A 19,305-nucleotide genomic window follows, 5' to 3' on the forward strand; every position below is an offset into this window, starting at 1 on the left:
TCATCCATTTGAATACATTCCCAGAATCTGCAGTTTTTGCTCAAACATATCTGCTTTTTATTCAATATATAAATCTAACTTAAAGGACATCTAATGGGTATAACTTCACCCTAAAATATGTTTCAAGCAATCTCCTTTTACTTTACAAATAACCAAGTGGTTTTTGTAACAGAACATAATTTAAAATGCATTATTGCTTAGTTAATTTTGAGTGAAGGAAAAGTTCCTAAAGCACTATCACATAGAGCATCCACAGAGGACTCCCCCATATGCCTCTTCAGAAGGAATAGGAAGTGATGAGTTAAACAGCGGGGCATAAAATTCCTTTGGATGTGCTTGAGTTACTCTAGGAAACTTTTTGATGATCTTAACTCTCAGAGACTCCCCTCCTTTTCAGGAACCTGTCTAACTGACATTTTCATGAATTTATTTGAAAAGTGTGTTGATTTATGGCTTTTGTAGTGCAGTTAGTATAAAAACTTCATAAAACTGCTGCCAGGTTGGAACATGATGTTTGAGGAAACTTGAATCTCTTTTCCAGGAATTGAGCATCACTCATACTTGACGCCAGAGTGTTATATCCCTCAGATCCTCTTTAAAATGAGAGTTGCAGTTTTGCATCAATAAGGATTCTGATTTGTAAAACTAAAACCTTGGTTCTGCTCTGCAAGGTGAGAATTGAGTGACAAAAGACAATGACCTTAGAAGAGACAGCTACTCCTAGTACAGACACAAAAGAACATCTCACACTGGGAGTAGCCTTGAGAAGCTGAATCCAGACAAAGAGAGATGTCTATCAAATCCTCCTCCTCAGAAAACCCATGGTACCCACAGATGCAGGAAGAAAGAGTAAAGAGTAAGCACCCTTCAGCAAGTTAACAATACTACCTGGTATGAACATAGTAGAGCATGTATCCTTTTTACATGGTGGGGAGTCTTCTGGGTATATGCCCAGGAGTGGTATAGCAGGATCTTCTGGAAGTGAGGTGCCCAGTTTTTGGAGGAACCGCCAGACTGATTTCCAGAGTGGTTGTACCAATTTGCAACCCCACCAGCAGTGGAGGAGTGTTCCTCTTTCTCCACACCCTCTCCAACACCTGCTGTCTCCTGAATTTTTAATTTTAGCCATTCTGACTGGTGTAAGATGAAATCTTAGGGTTGTTTTGATTTGCATTTCCCTAATGACAACTGATGTTGAGCATTTTTTAAGATGCTTCTCCGCCATCCGAAGTTCTTCAGGTGAGAATTCTTTGTTTAACTCTGTACCCCATTATTTAATAGGGTTGTTTGGTTTTCTGGAGTCTAACTTCTTGAGTTCTTTATATATATTGGAATTTAGCCCTCTATCTGATGTAGGATTGGTGAAGATCTTTTCCCAATTTGTTGGTTGCCGATTTGTCCTCTTGATGGTGTCCTTTGCCTTACAGAAACTGTAATTTTATGAGGTCCCATTTGTCAATTCTTGCTCTTAGAGCATACGCTATTGGTGTTCTGTTCAGAAACTTCCTCCCTGTACCGATGTCCTCAAGGGTCTTCCCCAGTTTCTTTTCTATTAGCTTCAGAGTGTCTGGCTTTATGTGGAGGTCCTTGATCCATTTGGATTTGAGCTTAGTACAAGGAGACAAGGATGGATCAATTCGCATTCTTCTGCATGCTGACCTCCAGTTGAACCAGCACCATTTGTTGAAAAGACTATCTTTTTTCCATTGGATGTTTTCAGCCTCTTTGTCGAGGATCAAGTGGCCATAGGTGTGTGGGTTCATTTCTGGATCTTCAATCCTGTTCCATTGATCCTCCTGCCTGTCACTGTACCAATACCATGCAGTTTTTAACACTATTGTTCTGTAGTATTGCTTGAGGTCAGGGATACTGACTCCTCCAGATTTTCTTTTGTTGCTGAGAATAGTTTTAGCTATCCTGGGTTTTTTGTTGTTCCAGATGAATTTGATAATTGCTCTTTCTAACTCTGTGAAGAATTGAGTTGGGATTTTGATGGGTATTGCATTGAATCTGTATAGTGCTTTAGGCAAAATGGCCATTTTAACTATATTGATTCTACCGATCCATGAGGATGGGAGGTTTTCCCATTTTTTGAGGTCTTCTTCCATTTCCTTCTTCAGAGTCTTGAAGTTCTTGTCATATAGATCTTTCACATGTTTGGTAAGAGTCACCCCAAGATACTTTATACTGTTTGTGGCTATTGTGAAGGGGGTCATTTCCCTAATTTCTTTCTCAGCCTGCTTATCCTTTGAGTATAGGAAGGCCACTGATTTGCTTCAGTTGATTTTATAACCTGCCACTTTGCTGAAGTTGTTTATCAGATGTAGGAGCTCTCTAGTGGAGTTCTTTGGGTCACTTATGTAGACGATCATGTCGTCTGCAAATAATGATAGTTTGACTTCTTCCTTTCCAATTTGTATCCCTTTGACCTCCTTATGTTGTCGAATTGCCCGAGCTAGTACCTCAAGTACAATATTGAAAAGATAAGGAGAAAGGGGGCAGCCTTGTCTGGTCCCTGATTTCAGTGGGATTGCTTCAAGTTTCTCTCCATTTAGTTTGATGCTGGCTACCGGTTTGCTGTATATTGCTTTTACTATGTTTAGGTATGGGCCTTGAATTCCTGTTAATGCTGGAAAGAACCCAGGTATCCCTCAACAGAAGAGTGGATGCAAAAAATGTGGTATATCTACACAATGGAGTACTATTCAGCCATTAGAAACAATGAATTCATGAAATTCTTAGGCAAATGGATGGAGCTAGAGAACATCATACTAAGTGAGGTAACCCAGACTCAAAAGGTGAATCATGGTGTGCACTCACTAATAAGTGGATATTAATCTAGAAAACTGGAATACCCAAAACATAATCCACACATCAAATTAGGTACAAGAAGAAAGGAGGAGTGGCCCCTGTTTCTTGAAAGACTCAGTGAAACAGTATTCGGCAAAACCAGAACGGGGAAGTGGGAAGGGGTGGGTGGGAGGACAGGGGAAGAGAAGGGTGCTTATGGGACTTTCGGGGAGTGGGGGGGGGTAGAAAAGGGGAAATCATTTGAAATGTAAATAAATTATATCGAATAAAAAAAAACAATACCACCTGGGGAGACTAGTGTGACAGGAAGCATCAAAGTAACATTATTTGAGAGTTTCTTGAAAAACGATGAATTTGCTAAATTCATCTAATGAAAAAAGAAAAAAAGAAGAGAGAGCAGCAGAAAGAGAGAAGCACCGCAGCCATATTCACTGCCTGCCAGGTCAGAAAAAGGTCACTAGGTACTGTATCACCCTGAGCTTTAGACCTCTGGTGGTGCAAATCTCCAGGGGGTCTGCCTGCACTAAGAAACTCAGCACATAGGCGGTTCATCTGCAAGCCAGTCCGTCGCAGGACCTGTGTCCTATGTGAGAATCAACAGAGGGAGTGACCCTCTATATACACCATCTTTGCTCCATAATAGAGCAGACAGAGAACACCTGGTTGACCTTGACAAGCTAAATATAACATTGCTTGAGGCAAGACTGAGCAGGGCTCCAAAGGCACAAAAGAGGAAGGCAGCATATCAGTAATCTGTGCCAGAGGAAACCCAGTCATCCAGTGTTGCAGAAATAATCTTAAAGATCCACAGTAGGTTGAAGCACCAGCCAGTAACAATAAGAACATCTAACACCAGGGAGAACTAGATGGCTAAAGGCAAACGTAGGAACATTATTAAGAGATACCAAGGCATTATGACTTAATATCAATACTCTTCGAACTATTCCACCAAATAGAAACCGAAGGAACACTACCCAACTCCTTCTACAAAACCACAATTATGCTGATGCCAAAACCACACAAAGATCCAACTAAGAAAGAGAATTTCAGACCAGTTTCCCTAATGAATATCGATGCAAAAATAATAAAATTCTTGCCCACCAAATCCAAGAACACATCAAAACGATCATCCACCATGATCAAGTAGGCTTCATCCCAGGGATGCAGGGATGGTTCAATATAAGTAAATTCATAAATGCTATCCACTACATAAACAAACTCAAATAAAAAAAACACATGATCATTTCATTAGATACTGAAAAAGCATTTGACAAAATTCAGCACCCTTCCAAGCTAAACGTTTTGGAAAGGACAGAAATTCAAGGCCCATATCTAAACATAGTAAAAAGCAATATACAGCAAACCGGTAGCCAACATCAACCTAAATGGAGAGAAACTTGAAGCAATCTCACTAAAATCTGGGACTAGACAAGGCTACCCACTCTCTCCATATCTTTTCAATATAGTTCTTGAAGTCCTAGCTAGAGCAATTAGAAAACATAAGGAGGTCAAAGGGATACAAATTGTAAAGGAAGAAGTCAAACTATCACTATTTGCAGATGATATGATAGTATACTTAAGTGACCACAAAAACTCTACTAGAGAACTCCTACATCTGATAAACAACTTCAGCAAAGTAGCTGGCTACAAAATCAACTCAAGCAAATCAGTAGCCTTTATATACTCAAAGGATAAGGAGATTGAGAAAGAAATTAGGGAAATGACTCCCTTCACAATAGCCACAAACTGCATAAAGTAACTTGAGGTGACTCTAACCAAACAAGTGAAAGACCTATATGACAAGAACTTCATATCTCTGAAGAAGGAAATCGAAGAAGATCTCAGAAAATGGAAAAATCTTCCATGCTCGTGGATTGGCAGGATATAGTTAAAATGGCGATCTTGCCAAGGGCCATCTACAGATTCAATGCAATCCACATAAAAATCCCAACCTAGTTCTTCATAGAGCTAGAAAGAGCAATTCTCAAATTCATCTGGAATAACAAAAAACCCAGGATAGCTAAAACTATTCTCAACAGTAAAAGAACTTCAGGGGGATTCAGTATCCCAGACCTCAAACTTTACTACAGAGCAATAGTGATAAAAACTGTATGGTATTGGTATAATGTCAGGCAAGCAGATCAATGGAATAGGATTGAAGACCCAGAAATGAACCAACACACCTATGGTCACTTGATCTTTGACAAAGGAGCTGAAAGCATCCAGTGGAAAAAAGATAGTCTTTTCAACAAATGGTGCTGGTTCAATTGGAGGTCAGCATGCAGAAGAATGCACATTGATCCATTCTTATCTCCTTGTACCAAGCTCAACTCCAAATGGATCAAGGACCTCCACATAAAACCTGACACACTGAAACTAATTGAAAAGAAACTGGGAAAGACCCTGGAGGACATGGGCACAGGGGAAAAGTTCCTGAATAGAACACCAATAGCTTATGCTCTAAGATCAAGAATTGACAAATGGGACCTCATAAAACTACAAAGTTTCTGTAAGGCAAAGGACACTGTCAAAAGGACAAAACATCAACCAACAGAATGGGAAAGGATCTTCACTAACCCTAAATCTAACAGAGGGCTAATATCTAATATATAAAAGAACTCAAAAAAGTAGAACCCAGAGAACCAAATAACCCCATTAAAAAGTAGGGTACAGAGCTAAACAAAGAATTTTCACATGAAGAAGTTTGGAGGGCTGAGAAACACCTTAAGAAATGATCAACATCATTAATCATTAGGGAATTGCAAATCAAAACAACCCTGAGATTTCACCTCACACCCATCAGAATGACTAAGGTCAAAAACTCAGGAGACAGCAGGTGTTGGCGAGGATGTGAAGAAAGAGGAAGACTCCTCCACTGCTGGTGGGACTGCAAGATGGTGCAACCACTTTGGAAATCAGTCTGGTGGTTCCTCAGAAAACTGAGCATAACACTTCCTGAAGACCCTGCTATACCACTCCTGGGCATATACCCAGAGGATTCTTCAGCATGCAATAAGGACACATGTTCCACTATGTTCATAGCAGCCCTATTTGTAGTAGCCAGAAGCTGGAAAGAACCCAGGTGTCCCACAACGGAGGAATGGATACAAAAAAATGTGGTCTATTTACACAATGGAGTACTATTCTGCCATTAGAAATAGTGAATTCATGAAATTCTTAGACAAATGGATGGAGCTGGAGAACATCATACTAAGTGAGGTAACACAGTCTCAAAAGATCAATCATGGTATGCACTCACTGATAAGTGGATATTAGCCTAGAAACTTTGAATACCCAAGACATAATCCACATATTAAATGAGATCCAAAAAGAATGGAGGAGTGGCCCCTGGTTCTGGAAAGACTCAGTGCAACAGTATAGGGGAATACCAGAACAGGGAAGCAGCCTTGGACCTTATACTCCACTCACTGTCACAGCTTAGGGGCAACTAAGGGCCACACTCTGCATAAGTTTTAATTCATGAAAACAATCTCCCTCAGCACCAGACTGCTTTTTACCCTGGAGATGTCCATGGCTGTCAGACAATTAAGCATAGCGTCTGTGAAACTACCAGAGGAAATCCTCAAGGGTAAAGGGATGCAGTAGATGAGAAACTGTGGTAGTGTCAGCAGCAGGTGTTACCTCAGTCTTCCTTACCACATACTGAGCCTTCATTCTCATCTGGGTTTGCTTTAATATCTCTCACTGCCCTCTTCCTGTGATCACGGATTATAAATAAGGCTTTTTCTTGAGTCAGAGTATCCTCAGAAGCTTGAAAGTCAGGAGGATGGCAGCAGCCCCACTCCACCTCTTCCTTCTCCTCCTATGTTTCACAGGTGAGGTAATATACCATGATGGTGTTTCCTTTACCCTTGAAGATGCTTTGGGGAGTAGTAAGGACTAAAAGACACCTGTAGCACAAATCTGGCAGGTGCTGGTCTCTTGATAGTGGGACCCTCTGTTTCACATCTCACAGCCTCTCTGAATCCCTCTGTGTCTCTGGTTATAGCTTCCAATGGGCAGATCACGCTCACCCAGCAAGCAGAGGCCCTTTGGGTTTCTCTAGGAGAGAGAGTCTCCATCACCTGCAGGGCCAGTCAGAGCCTCCTCTACACAGATGGAAAGCACTACCTATCCTGGTACCAGCAGAGACCAGGGCACAACATCAAGGCCCTCATTTACCATGCTTCAGTCAGGACTGATGGAGTCCCCACAAGGTTCATAGGCAGCGGATCTGCAACAGAATTCACCCTCACTATTGAAGACATTAAGGCTGAGGACTTTTCAGTTTATCACTGTCTTCAAACACTGAAGAGCCCTTCCACAGTGATAGAATCTTGAACAAAAACACCCCAGGGACCTGCTTCAGCCACCTTCTGTGAACTCGGGGACTTCGTGAAGAAACAGCTGGGGAGTCTGCAGACAGTAGCACCAACACAGACTGCTACATGGACTTGTATCACCTTCTTAGTCTCCTATGTGATCTTCATTGGTTTGCAAGGAAAAGACTTAAAAGACATTGGTTTTTTAAAAAGCAGGAAAAAAGGAAGGATGGATTGCTTAATATATATTCTGTTTCCCTCTCCACCCTCTTTGTCCCTCCCCCAACCATATTCCTCTCCTTGGTCTCCTCTGGACACTGAGGCATCTGTTCTCCACCTCACCATCACTTTTCAACTCTCTCAGTCTGTCTCTTTTGGATAGCCTTTTTCCTGTTGGTTTTCTTCCTTATGATGTTACATCCTGTTAAGATGCTTTAAAGTCATAACTCAGGAATTAGAAAACCATTGCCAAGCTGCTGTATTCCCCAGAGTAATAAAAACTGTCTTTCATTTTAGTGTCTTTACAGGGAAGAACTCTAATGTAGATAGTTAGGAGGAAAAAATTAAACTTTACCACAGGAAAAATCAAGAGTTACTACTAGTACAGCAGAAGCTCAACAAGGGTGTTGGCAAAAAAAAATTTCTCCAAGGTTCTCATTAATAGGAACAACCAGAACTGTATATATTGGAGATGAATTCAGGGAGTTTGAGCCATGCCTGTTGACTTTACACTGGACTTGTATGTTATATTTAGAAGCACAGATACTGTGTACTCTGTACTGTTTAGTATTTATTGCCAACTTGACATAGGTGGAAAGAGAAAACCTTAACAGAGGTCTGGCTTCTATAAGATTGCATGTGCACAAGTCTGTTAGGGGACATTTTTAAATTTATTATTGTTGTGAAAGGGTCCAGTCCACCATGGCTGGGGTCATTACTGCATGGTAGTCCTGAGGGGTAGAAGAAACCATGCTAAGCAAGCCATGGAGAGCAAGGCAGTATCTTTTCTTCCAGCTCCTGCTTGTGCTCTTCCTGGAGCTCCTGCCCTGACTTCCCTAGTTGACTGTGCTCAGGATTTGTAAACTAAATAAAACTTTTCCTCCCCAAGTTGCTTTTGGTCATGATATTTATCACAGTAATGGAAATCAAACTATGACACTGACCAAGGTAGAAAGATAGAGTGTTCCATTCTTGTCTGTCTTACTCGTTATCTCATGGATAAATTTACTTTTTACTTTTTCTTCTGAATTGTATAAGCTTTTTACTTTTTCTGTTTACTTTTTCTTCTGAATTGTATAAGTCAATACTCTCTTAACTCTCTTCACCCTTGCCCTGCCTCAAGCTCTTATAATCCCTCACAGAGAACATTAAATTGTTATAAACATTTCTGTGATCCATCCATCTACTTCAGGTTGAGTTTCAACCTCCTTAATAATGATGGAAAGACACAGTAGGAGAAATCCTGCAAGTATCATGTATGGACTGAAATACATGGGAAACAGCATGATCTCAGGGGTTACCCACTTACCTGTTTTCCTTACTCATCTCTCTTTGTCCTTACCAGGAATCTAGAGAATTAATATTCCAAATATATTAAGAGGGGACCGATTCATTTTGAGAAGGTAAACAATGGAGATGAGAGTAGAATTGAATTTTTATCTGATACCTTGCAAGGGGGAGGGGGCAGCCTAGTAAGTGAGCAACTGAAATAAAATACAATCTTTTGAAGAAAGTCAATGAAGTTCATTGCTTTAGGAGTCCACAATGAAAGTCAGATCTGATGGAAATATACAATACCATGACCCTGGAATCCTATCACAGCATTGAAGATCAAAGACATGAAACTGTACATGTTGATCAAACTCTAGGACAGAAATACAAATACTCTTGGCTTCCTTCCAGCTAACACAAATGAAAAATAGCCAACATATGTGGAAGAAAAAAGCAGGAGCAGTGGTGACAGGTCCCACATAAGAGAACTCTGGCAGGCAGAGCCCGCCTAGGGGGTTACGGGAATAAGAGTCAATGCACCCCACCAGGGTAGGAATGGCAGGCACCTGAGTCCCTGTAGAGCAGGAAGATGCCTGACTAGCAGGGAGGATTTTGCCCAGAAGGTGGGGCCATTTGCACTGCCCCAGGTACCTGTTAAAGAAGCTTGACCTAGAGAAGGCTGGGTCCTTCACTGGTGGCTGGAAAGTCTGAGGCCTGCTCCATGCTTCTATGCAGCATGTTTTGATAAGAGACAGTTCATAGTTTTCATGCTTTATTATAAAAGGTAGGAAGAAAAAAAGGAGATAGAGAAGTAAAGAGAAAAGAGAAGATAGAGGGATGCCCATGAGCATGTGGAAAGAAGGGAAAGAATGAAGAGAGAGGCAGAACAGAGAGAGGGGAAAGAGGACAGAGAGACATAAGGGGCCAAAATCAAGACAAGGAGGGGGACAAGAAGACTTCTTTTATAGTAGACTGGGTTATTTGGCAACAGTCAGGTAACTTTGGGGCAAGGAAAGCCTAGCTGTAGCCAGGTGATTGTAGGGGTAGAGTCCAGCTGGAACACTAGGGGCCTGGAGCATGGCCATAAGTGACTGATGGCCACAGGATTATGGAGTTGAGGAGTCAGCAGTCTGGGAGCATAGCTCACAGGTTCTGTCCCTTGTAGAAAATTCTGTCAGGTCTCTGGAGTGAGTCACTCAACCAGGCTACAGACTGCCTTTTACTTTTTTTTTTTAAAGGAGAGGGGTCATTGATGAGGCCTTGTCATTTGTAGTGAACATTTTGGGTGGGGTGGGGGTATCAGAAGAAAGCCACAGTGGTAAGGAGGGTTGAGGGGGAGAAGGCAAGGGATCACTGGGTAGTGGGTCGTACAATTTGAAGGTAATAACATGTTTTTAATAGCAAACAATCAATTTCCATATATATTATGCTTTTCTCATTATCACGTAATTACTCCCATCCCCCCACCCCAAAGTTCAACAGTCATTTGGCCTTGGTAAGAGGGTTAGTTCATCTGCAGCTGGAAGGTTCCAAGTCTGTAGCACATGTCTCTGGATCTCAGCATGTGTCTTAGGAGTCTTCAGTCAGAAGAATGTCTGGAGGAAGGCAGCTCTGTTGTCTCATGTAGGTCGCAGGAGTTGGTGCTGGCTCTGCTGTATCTGTGGCAGTGGGCAAGGTATAGGGATAAACCTGTAGAGGAATAACAGAGGAATAGAACCCCCAGAAGGGGATATCTGCATTGGATAGATGGTGAATGTTGAACCTGTAATAGTCTTAGAAGGCATATAGAAGTCTGCTTTAGGTGGGTGAGGAAGGAAATATTATGTTAGGCCTGAAAAAGAAAACTGGTTTTATCTAGCATAGTTAATTTGACCTGTGGAAGCATATTAGTTGGCTTTAAGATCTTAAAAGAAATTTTTAAACAAGTTGAAAATGTGTGTAACACAAATGCTAAGAAGAGAAATAAGCATTTAGAAAGAGAAATAAGCATTTAAATGAAGAAGTAAGAAAATCTTAGGTTGAAGAGCATTGTTTAGGTATTCCAGAGCAATCTAGCCAAACCTCAGATAGGGGAGGAGCCTGCCTTGCCAGAGGCAGCAGCACTCCTAGCAGACAGGTGTCCTTTTGTTTTCCCATTTGTTTGTTCTGTCCCTTGTACAATGTTCTCTCCGGTATCCAGAGTGAGCCTTGCTCAACCAGGCTGCAGACTGCCTTACACCACAGTCCCACAAACATATAAGTACTAACCTTCATTATTTTCTGCAATTTGTAGCACAGGGGGTTATCTGTAAATGTCTGGTATCTCTGCAACAAGGTAATCTATAAGAATGCTAGAGATGGCCCAGGCAGACCTGGCCTGCACTTTCAGGAGCACAGATCATGGTAAAGCTGTCTAGGCAATGCCAGAGGCCAGAGATGAGGAATGGCTCACTTCCTGGAATAGACCTCCTCTAAGGACTACTGTGGTCCATGATGCTACTGAAGGCCTTGTGTGGATCAGTGGTCACGATGTGGCCAGGGACCAAGTTGATACCCAAGGCCTGTGTTGCCATCTAATACCACCCAGATGTCTATGTGTGCCATAGCCTGAGGCCATGTTGATATATGTTGCTTTACTGTCACTAGGGGCCATACTAATCTGAGTGGCCTCATGGACACCTGAGGTCATGGTGATATCTGGATCTGAGTTACTGCTGAGGGATATGCCTGGGTTCAATGCCCTGGAGCAGTCAGAGTCTGTGTTGATGTCCATGGTCCACCCTATTACCAAGAGTTGAGGAGATGTTCCTGCCTGTACTGATGACTGATATCATGCTGATGTCTGTTAGCCAAGTTTCTACTGTGAGACATACCAATGTGAGGGGCATACACTAGCAGCTTACCCTGAAACTAAAAGAAGCCAATTCACCCAGGAGGAGTAGAAGACAGGAAATCATCAAACTCAGGGCTGAAATCAGTCAAATGGAAACAAAGAGATCCATACAAAGAATCAACAAAACCAGGAGCAGGTTCTTTGAGAAAATCAACAAGATAGATAAACCCTTAGCCAGACTGACCAAAGGGCACAGAGAAAGTATCCAAATTAACAAAATTAGAAATGAAATGGGGGATATAACAACAGATACTGAGGAAATCCAAAAAAATCATCAGATCCTACTACAAAAGCCTATACTCAACACAACTGGAGAATCTGGAGGAAACGGACAATTTCTTAGACAGATACCAAATACCAAAATTAAATCAGGACCAAATAGATCATCTAAACAGTCCCATAACCCCTAAAGAAATAGAAGGGGTCATAGAAAGCCTTCCAACCAAAAAAAAAAAAAAAAAAAAAAAAAAAAAAAAAAAAAAAAAACCACAGGTCCATATGGCTTCAGTGTATAATTCTATCAGACCTTTAAAGAAGACCTAACACCCAATACTTTTCAAACTATTCCACAAAATAGAAACAGAAGGAACACTACCCGATTCCTTCTATGAAGCCATAATTATACTGATACCAAAACCACACAAAGATCCAACAAAGAAAGAGAACTTCAGACCAATTTCCCTTATCAATGCAAAAATTCTCAAAAAAAATATTGCCAACCGAATCCAAGAACACGTAAAAATGATTATCCACCATGATCAGAAAACTGGGCACATCACTTCTGAAAGATCCTGCCATACTACTCCTGGGCATATACCCAGAGGATTCCCCAGCATGTAATAAGGATATATGTTCCACTATGTTCATAGCAGCCCTATTTATAATAGCCAGAAGCTGGAAAGAACCCAGGTATCCCTCAACAGAAGAATGGATGCAAAAAATGTGGTACATATACACAATGGAGTACTATTCAGCCATTAGAAACAATGAATTAGTGAAATTTTTAGGCAAATGGATGGATCTGGAGAACATCACACTAAGTGAGGTAACCCAGTCTCAAATGATCAATCATGATATGCACTCACTAATACGTGGATATTAGCCTGGAAAACTGGAATACCCAAAACATAATCTACACATAAAATGAAGTACAAGAAGAATTGAGGAGTAGCCCCTGGTTCTGGAAAGACTCAGTGTAGCAGTATAAGGCAAAACCAGAATAGGGTAATGGGAAGGGATGGGTGGGAGAACAGGGGGAGGGAAGTGGGCTTATGTGACTTTCGGGGAGGGGGGGCAGAAAATGGGAAATTATTTGAAATGTAAATAAAAATATATCGAATTAAAAAAAGAAAAAAAATATAAATAAATAAATAAATAAATAAATAAATAAATAAATAAAAGTTTAAGTGGCAAGAAGGGGAGCAATATTACAATTCGGTTTATTGGACAAAGTATATCTGCTAACCTTTTAGCTGATTGGTCCTGACTAAGGAAGGGTATGCTCGATAGGTGGTAAGCAGGGGGATTTCAGAACATTGAGATAACAGAGCATAAATTTTGGCTTATCAATAGCATTCTTCAGTGTCAGGTGTGGATAATTGCTTATGGGAAGTAGAGTCTGAGAACCAGAACATTATTTCACTTTATGAGCAAAATGGAGACTGAATACAATGGCTTCAGTTATGTTAAAAGGAGTAGGCTTCAACACAATCTATAGAAACATAAAGTGTGGGTATAGAGAATTGGACTGGGGAGCAAAGGAACAGCTAAATCTCTGCCATCATATCTGCAAAATTTTTTGGCAAGGGGAACTGAACTACTATTCTTTGAAACCAGAGAGAAAATGTGTTTGATGCCAGGTTTGGCGATGATTGGGTCAGCAAAATTAATCAAGGAAAGGCAGGTGGAAGTGGGCTGGGTGGAGGAACATCCTCATAGAATCAGGGGCAGAGAGGATGGGTTAGCTGTTTTCTGGGAACAGGGAAACTGGGAAAGGGAATAATGTTTGAAAAGTAGGTAAAGAACATATTCAATCAAAAGAAAAGAAAAAGAATTATAATTTAATAAATGCTCACTGAGTCTAAGTTGGGCATGTGGAACTGGGTATTGTTCAGAGAATACAATTCTTAATATCATTTTATGAATTGAGAAAATGATAGGATGAAAGAGCTAACAGTTCATTGAGCTGAGACAGAAATGACAACAGCCTTCACACGATTTTCTTTGTTGTGTGTCAAGCACAACATTCGCTAAATAATGTTCCCTGAAAAACGTGAACTATTTGTGCCCTCTATCCCATGGACTCTCTTTACACTATTCATAAAACTTATACTTCTTTGCCAATTTCCAGCATATTAACTTCAGACCCACCTCTGCTTCAGCATTCAATTGCTTTATTCTCCTTTGTAAAGCCCAGGCCATCCTTTCCTCCTACTCAGTTCATTTCAGGCATTCTATGCATTTCAAAGAGCTCCTATCTGCACTATGGTCAAATTTCTAGACTCAAGGCTGGGATCAGGTACCTACTTTTCAGTGGTCAACCTTGTTGCACATCTGTGTTGCATTCCACATGGGAGCATCCCTGTCCCATACATCTTCTGTTCTATCATCTCATCAATCTTTCTGTCAGAGGGTATTGAGTCTCCTGTCATAATGAGAGGGCCATTCTGCTACACTGAAGTAAAATATCAATGTTAATGAATAGAAAGTTAAGTTATAAGTCATAAAAAAGAGAACAAAGTTGGTATAAATAAAAACATATATTATCAGGACTATTTACAAAATTAAATGAAGATGTGGGACTTGGAGCAGGGCAGAAGATTTGGTCATCTGTGTAACCCAGTCTATGTGTCCTAGAAATATGCAAACTCAAGGTCCTCCTGCCTCAGCTTCTTACATGTGTGGATTGCTGGAATACATCATCATGACTGGAAGAAGTGCAATTCTTGATGTTATACATAAGGAAAGTCATGAGCACTGAGACCAATGGGAGCAGGTCATGAAGGCAGTATATGTATTATTGTTTCCCACCAACAATAGTGAGCCTTAAAGTAACAGTTATGAGATTTGGGGATATTTAAAATGTATGGCACTTGGCATGGATAGTAGACAATGCATAATATAGACATATTTTTATTCTGGGCATAAATGAGAAATAACACCTAACTTGCCACATTATAACAGATCAACATTCTAATTTTGAATACAAAAATCAACTAAAAATTGAGTATACCTCAAAAAAGAAGATAAAATATAAAGAATAACTAGTTAATTTCACACAATGTATGTTATTTTTTGTCCTGTTTATTTCATCTTTGAACTGTAGCTCGTTCAGTACTGTGAATGTGTATACTAAAATAAAAGGTTCCACCTCTTTATGGCAGAGACCTGGAAAAAGAAACAGTGAGCATAAGCTGAGGAGAGAATTGTCCGTCTTTCCTTTCTCCTCCATCTTTCCTGACTTCTTTATTTTCTTTGCATTCTTTCTTCTTTTCTTTTCCTCCCTTCACTTCTTCTTTCTCTTTTTCCTACCTCCCTCTCCCTTCCTTCTTCCTCCTCTTCTCATTCCAATGCTTCTTACTGTTTTTTTCTTTTCATAAGTCTTCTTATAAATTTTTCTTTTCTTTTCTTTTTTATTTGTATTTGTAATAGATATATTCTTTTTTTTAATTTATATTTTCTTAGATATATTCTTTACTTACATTTCAAATGATTTCAGCTTTCTTGGATCCCTCCCTCCACAAAAGTCCCATAAGCCCTCTTCCCTCTGCCTGTTCCCCAATCAACCCCCTCTACCTTCCCTGTCCTGGTCTTCCCCTAAACTGCTGCATCAAGCCTTTCCAGAACCATCATGGGCATCATTTGATATGTGAATTGTTTCTTGAGTATACTGAGCTTATGAGCTAATATCCACTTATCAATGAGTGCATACCATGTGTGTTCTTTTGTGATTCGGTTACCTCACTTAGGATGATATTGTCCAGTTCCACCCATTTGCCTAAGAATTTCATAAATTCATGGTTTTTAATAGCTGAGTAGTATTCCATTCACATACCGTGGCAAGAGAAGTTGCCTTCAAACATGACATGAACAAATATACAAACATACAAAGACACATCATACACATGGATCTAAACAGGGAACTAAAAAAATAAAATAGTATCCCAAGAATTATGTTACTTTTCTTTATTGAATCACTTTTCTCTATTCCCTCTCAGATACTGCTTCCATTGGGTGTGTTTACTTTTGAGAGATTAAGTTCTTCTTGAAAAAACGTATATCCTTTGCCTAGTGGAGCAACAATGCACTCCCTTACCTCACACCTAAAAAACTCTAGAGAGCAAGTATTTAATAGAGTAGCCTACAAGGAGCAGCTGCGAGGTGGTGGTGAGCACCTTTAATCCCAGCAGTCAGGAGGCAGAGACAGAGGATCTGGTATACAGAATGAGGTTCAGGACAACCAAGAATAGAGAAATGCTGTCTCAAAAAATTATTTAGAAGGATCCATTAATACACATGTGATGCTCTAGTAAATTTCCTGCTCACACCAACTCCCTGTGGGTGAAACAGGAGCAGGTGCCCTTTGAGCAGCAGTACACACTCTGCTGAGCTGATTTGCATATGGAGTCATTATCCAACAGTCCAGGCTCCTTTAAGGGCAGCTGTCAGGAGCCTAAGAAGCATCTTCTCTTCCAGCTCTCAGAGATGGAGACAGACGCACTCCTGCTATGGGGGCTGCTGCTCTGGGTTCCAGGTGAGGATGCAGAGGAGTGTTGGGAGCAACCGCTGTGGCCATCATGACTTTCCATGCTTCTGGGCTCTTGATTATTATAATTAGGGCATTTGTAATTGGTTTTAAGTTTCCCCAGTCCCATGTATTTTCTGGTTTCTCAGAGTGATATGCACAAATATTAAAATATATATATTCTTCTTCTGCCCAGAAGGAATATATATATATATATATATATATATATATATATATATATATATATATATATATGTGTGTGTATATATATATATATATATATATATATATATATATATATATACCAATGATCTGTGTGTTTATCATTCCAGGCTCCACTGGTGACATTGTGCTGACCCAGTCACCTGCTTCCTCAGCTGTGTCTCCAGGCCAGAGGGCCACCATCTCCTGCAGGGCCAGCCAAAGTGTCAGTAAAGCTATGCACTGGTACCAGCAGAAACCAGGACAGCCACCCAAACTCCTCATCTATGGTGCATCCAACCTAGAATCTGGGGTCCCTGCCAGGTTCAGTGGCAGTGGGTCTGGGACAGACTTCACTCTCACCATCAATCCTGTGGAGGCTGATGATGCTGCAACCTATTACTGTCAGCAAGATTGGGAGTATCCTCCCACAGTGCTCCAGGGCTGAACAAAAACCTCCTGGGGTTGCAGTTCACTGAGGCTCAGTCTCAGTTCTCTCTTACTCACACATGTCAACACATAGATTTAGGCTTGTGTGTGTCCCATTCTTTATGCTTTGTAATTTAATAAGTTCCCAACAAAATATATAATCGTTATATATTAATTATTATTTATCATTTAAATTGTTCATTTTAATTTATTGAAAAGGAAAGAGATAAAAACACTTTATGATAAAATTAAAGATTTACATGGAAAATATTTCAGATAAACACATTAAAATTGACAATATTCATGGAAAATTAAAGAGTAAAGTGGTAGACATGTAAAACATTGCTAAATTAATTAAAATATGGGATAGAAACATTTAATGACAGAATTGATTTACATGGAAAATGTTTCTGATAAAGTTGAAGAAATAAGTTGAAGAAATATAAAGAAAAAATGTTAAAATTAATGATTACCATAAAAATCATGTAGATAAAATGAAACCCATAAAGATAATTCTTAGATGATTGTAGATGGAATTATAAACATAACATTGAAGATTTACATGGAAAATATTTCACATAAAATTCAAGAAATAAATAGACAAACACGTTAAAATTTATTATTTCATGGAAAATTTTACATATAAAATGGTAGATATAAAAATTCTTTCAAGCCGGGTAGTGGTGGCACATGTCTTTACTTCCAGCACTTGGGAGGCAGAGGCAGCCAGACTTCTGAGTTCAAGGCCAGCCTGGGCTACAGAGTGAGTTCCAGGACAGCCAGGGCTATACAGAGAAATACTGTCTCAAAAAAACCAAATAAATAGATAGATAAATAAATAATTAAATAAATAGACAAAAAAAACTCTTTGAAAGACTTACATTGAAAACATTTGTGATAAAATAGAAAAAGAATATAAAAAGTCACATTAAAATCAAAGATTTTTATTGGGTATATTTTTATTTACATTTCAAATGATTTCCTCTTTTCTGGCCCCCAACTCTCTGAAAATCCCATAAGCCCATTTCCCTCCTCCTATTCTCCCATCCACCCCTTCCCACTTCCCTGTTCTGCTTTTGCCCTATACTGCTACACTGAGTCTTTCCAGAACAAGGTGCCACCCCTCCGTTCTTCTTGTACATCATTTGATGTGTGGATTATGTTTTGGGTATTCCAGTTTTCTAGGCTAATATCCACTTATTAGTGAGTGCATACCATGATTTTTGAGACTGGGATACCTCACTTAGTATGATGTTCTCCAGCTGCATCCATTTGCCTAAGAATTTCATGAATTCATTGTTTCTAATGGCTGAATAGTACTCCATTGTATATATATACCACATTTTTTTGCATCCATTCTTCTGTTGAGGGATATCTGGGGTCTTTCCAGCTTCTGGCTACTATAAATAGGGCTGCTATGAACAGAGTGGAGCATGGATCTATATTATATGCTAGGGAATCCTCTGGGTATATGCCCACGAGTGGTATAGCAGGATCTTCCAGAAGTGAGGTCCCCAGTTTTCTGAGGAACCACCAGACTGATTTCCAGAGTGGTTGTAACAATTTGCAATGCCACCAGCAGTGGAGGAGTGTTCCTCTTTCTCCACATCCTCTCCAACACCTGCTGTCTCCTGAATTTTTAATCTTAGCCATTCTGACTGTTGTAAGGTGAAATCTCAGGGTTGTTTTGATTTGCATTTCCCTAATGACTAATGAAGTTGAGCATTTTTAAAGATGTTTGTCAGGCATCCGAAGTTCTTCAGGTAAAAATTCTTTGTTTAACTCTGTACTCCATTTTTTTAATAGGGTTATTTGATTTTCTGGAGTCTAACTTCTTGAGTTCTTTGTATATATTGGATAATAACCCTCTATCTGATGTAGGGTTGGTGAAGATCCCATTTGTCCTTTTGATGGTGTCCTTTGCCTTACAGAAACTTTGTAATTTTATGAGGAAACATTTGTCAATTCTTGATCTTAGAGCATAACCTATTGGTGATCGGTTCAGAAACTTTCCCCCTGTCCTCAAACGTCTTCCCCAGTTTCTTTTCTATTAGATTCAGAGTGTCTGGCTTTATGTGGAGGCCCTTCATAAATTTGGATTTGAGCTTAGTACAAGGAGACAAGGATGGATCAATTCGCATTCTTCTGCATGCTGACCTCCAGTTGAACCAGCACCATATGTTGAAAGGCTATCTTTTTTCCATTGGATATTTTCAGCCCCCTTTAAGCATGAAAGGATCAAGTGGCCATAGGTGTGTGGTTTCATTTCTGGGTCTTTAATCCTGTTCCATTGATCTGCCTGCCTGTAATTGTAGCAGTTTTTAACACTATTGCTCTGCAGTATTGTTTGAGGTCAGGGAAACTGATTCCCCCAGAATTTCTTTTGTCGGTGAGAATAATTTTAGCTATCCTGGGTTTTTGTTATTCCAGATGAA

The 19,305-nt window shown here is 39.9% G+C and overlaps 2 gene segments (V, D, J or C); both read left to right on the forward strand.

Moving 5' to 3' along the window:
* Positions 1-6,534: 6,534 nt before the first annotated feature.
* On the forward strand, positions 6,535-7,167 carry LOC127677164 (immunoglobulin kappa variable 4-1-like). The segment is given in 2 exon segments: positions 6,535-6,647; positions 6,821-7,167. Coding segments are annotated over 2 exon segments (381 nt in total).
* An 8,934-nt stretch (positions 7,168-16,101) lies between these two features.
* Positions 16,102-16,904, forward strand: LOC127677157 (Ig kappa chain V-III region MOPC 63-like). The segment is given in 2 exon segments: positions 16,102-16,249; positions 16,573-16,904. Coding segments are annotated over 2 exon segments (450 nt in total).
* The last annotated feature ends 2,401 nt before the right edge of the window (positions 16,905-19,305 follow it).

This window comes from Apodemus sylvaticus, chromosome 2 (genome assembly GCF_947179515.1).
Source record: "Apodemus sylvaticus chromosome 2, mApoSyl1.1, whole genome shotgun sequence".
NCBI classification, from domain to species: Eukaryota; Metazoa; Chordata; class Mammalia; order Rodentia; family Muridae; genus Apodemus; species Apodemus sylvaticus.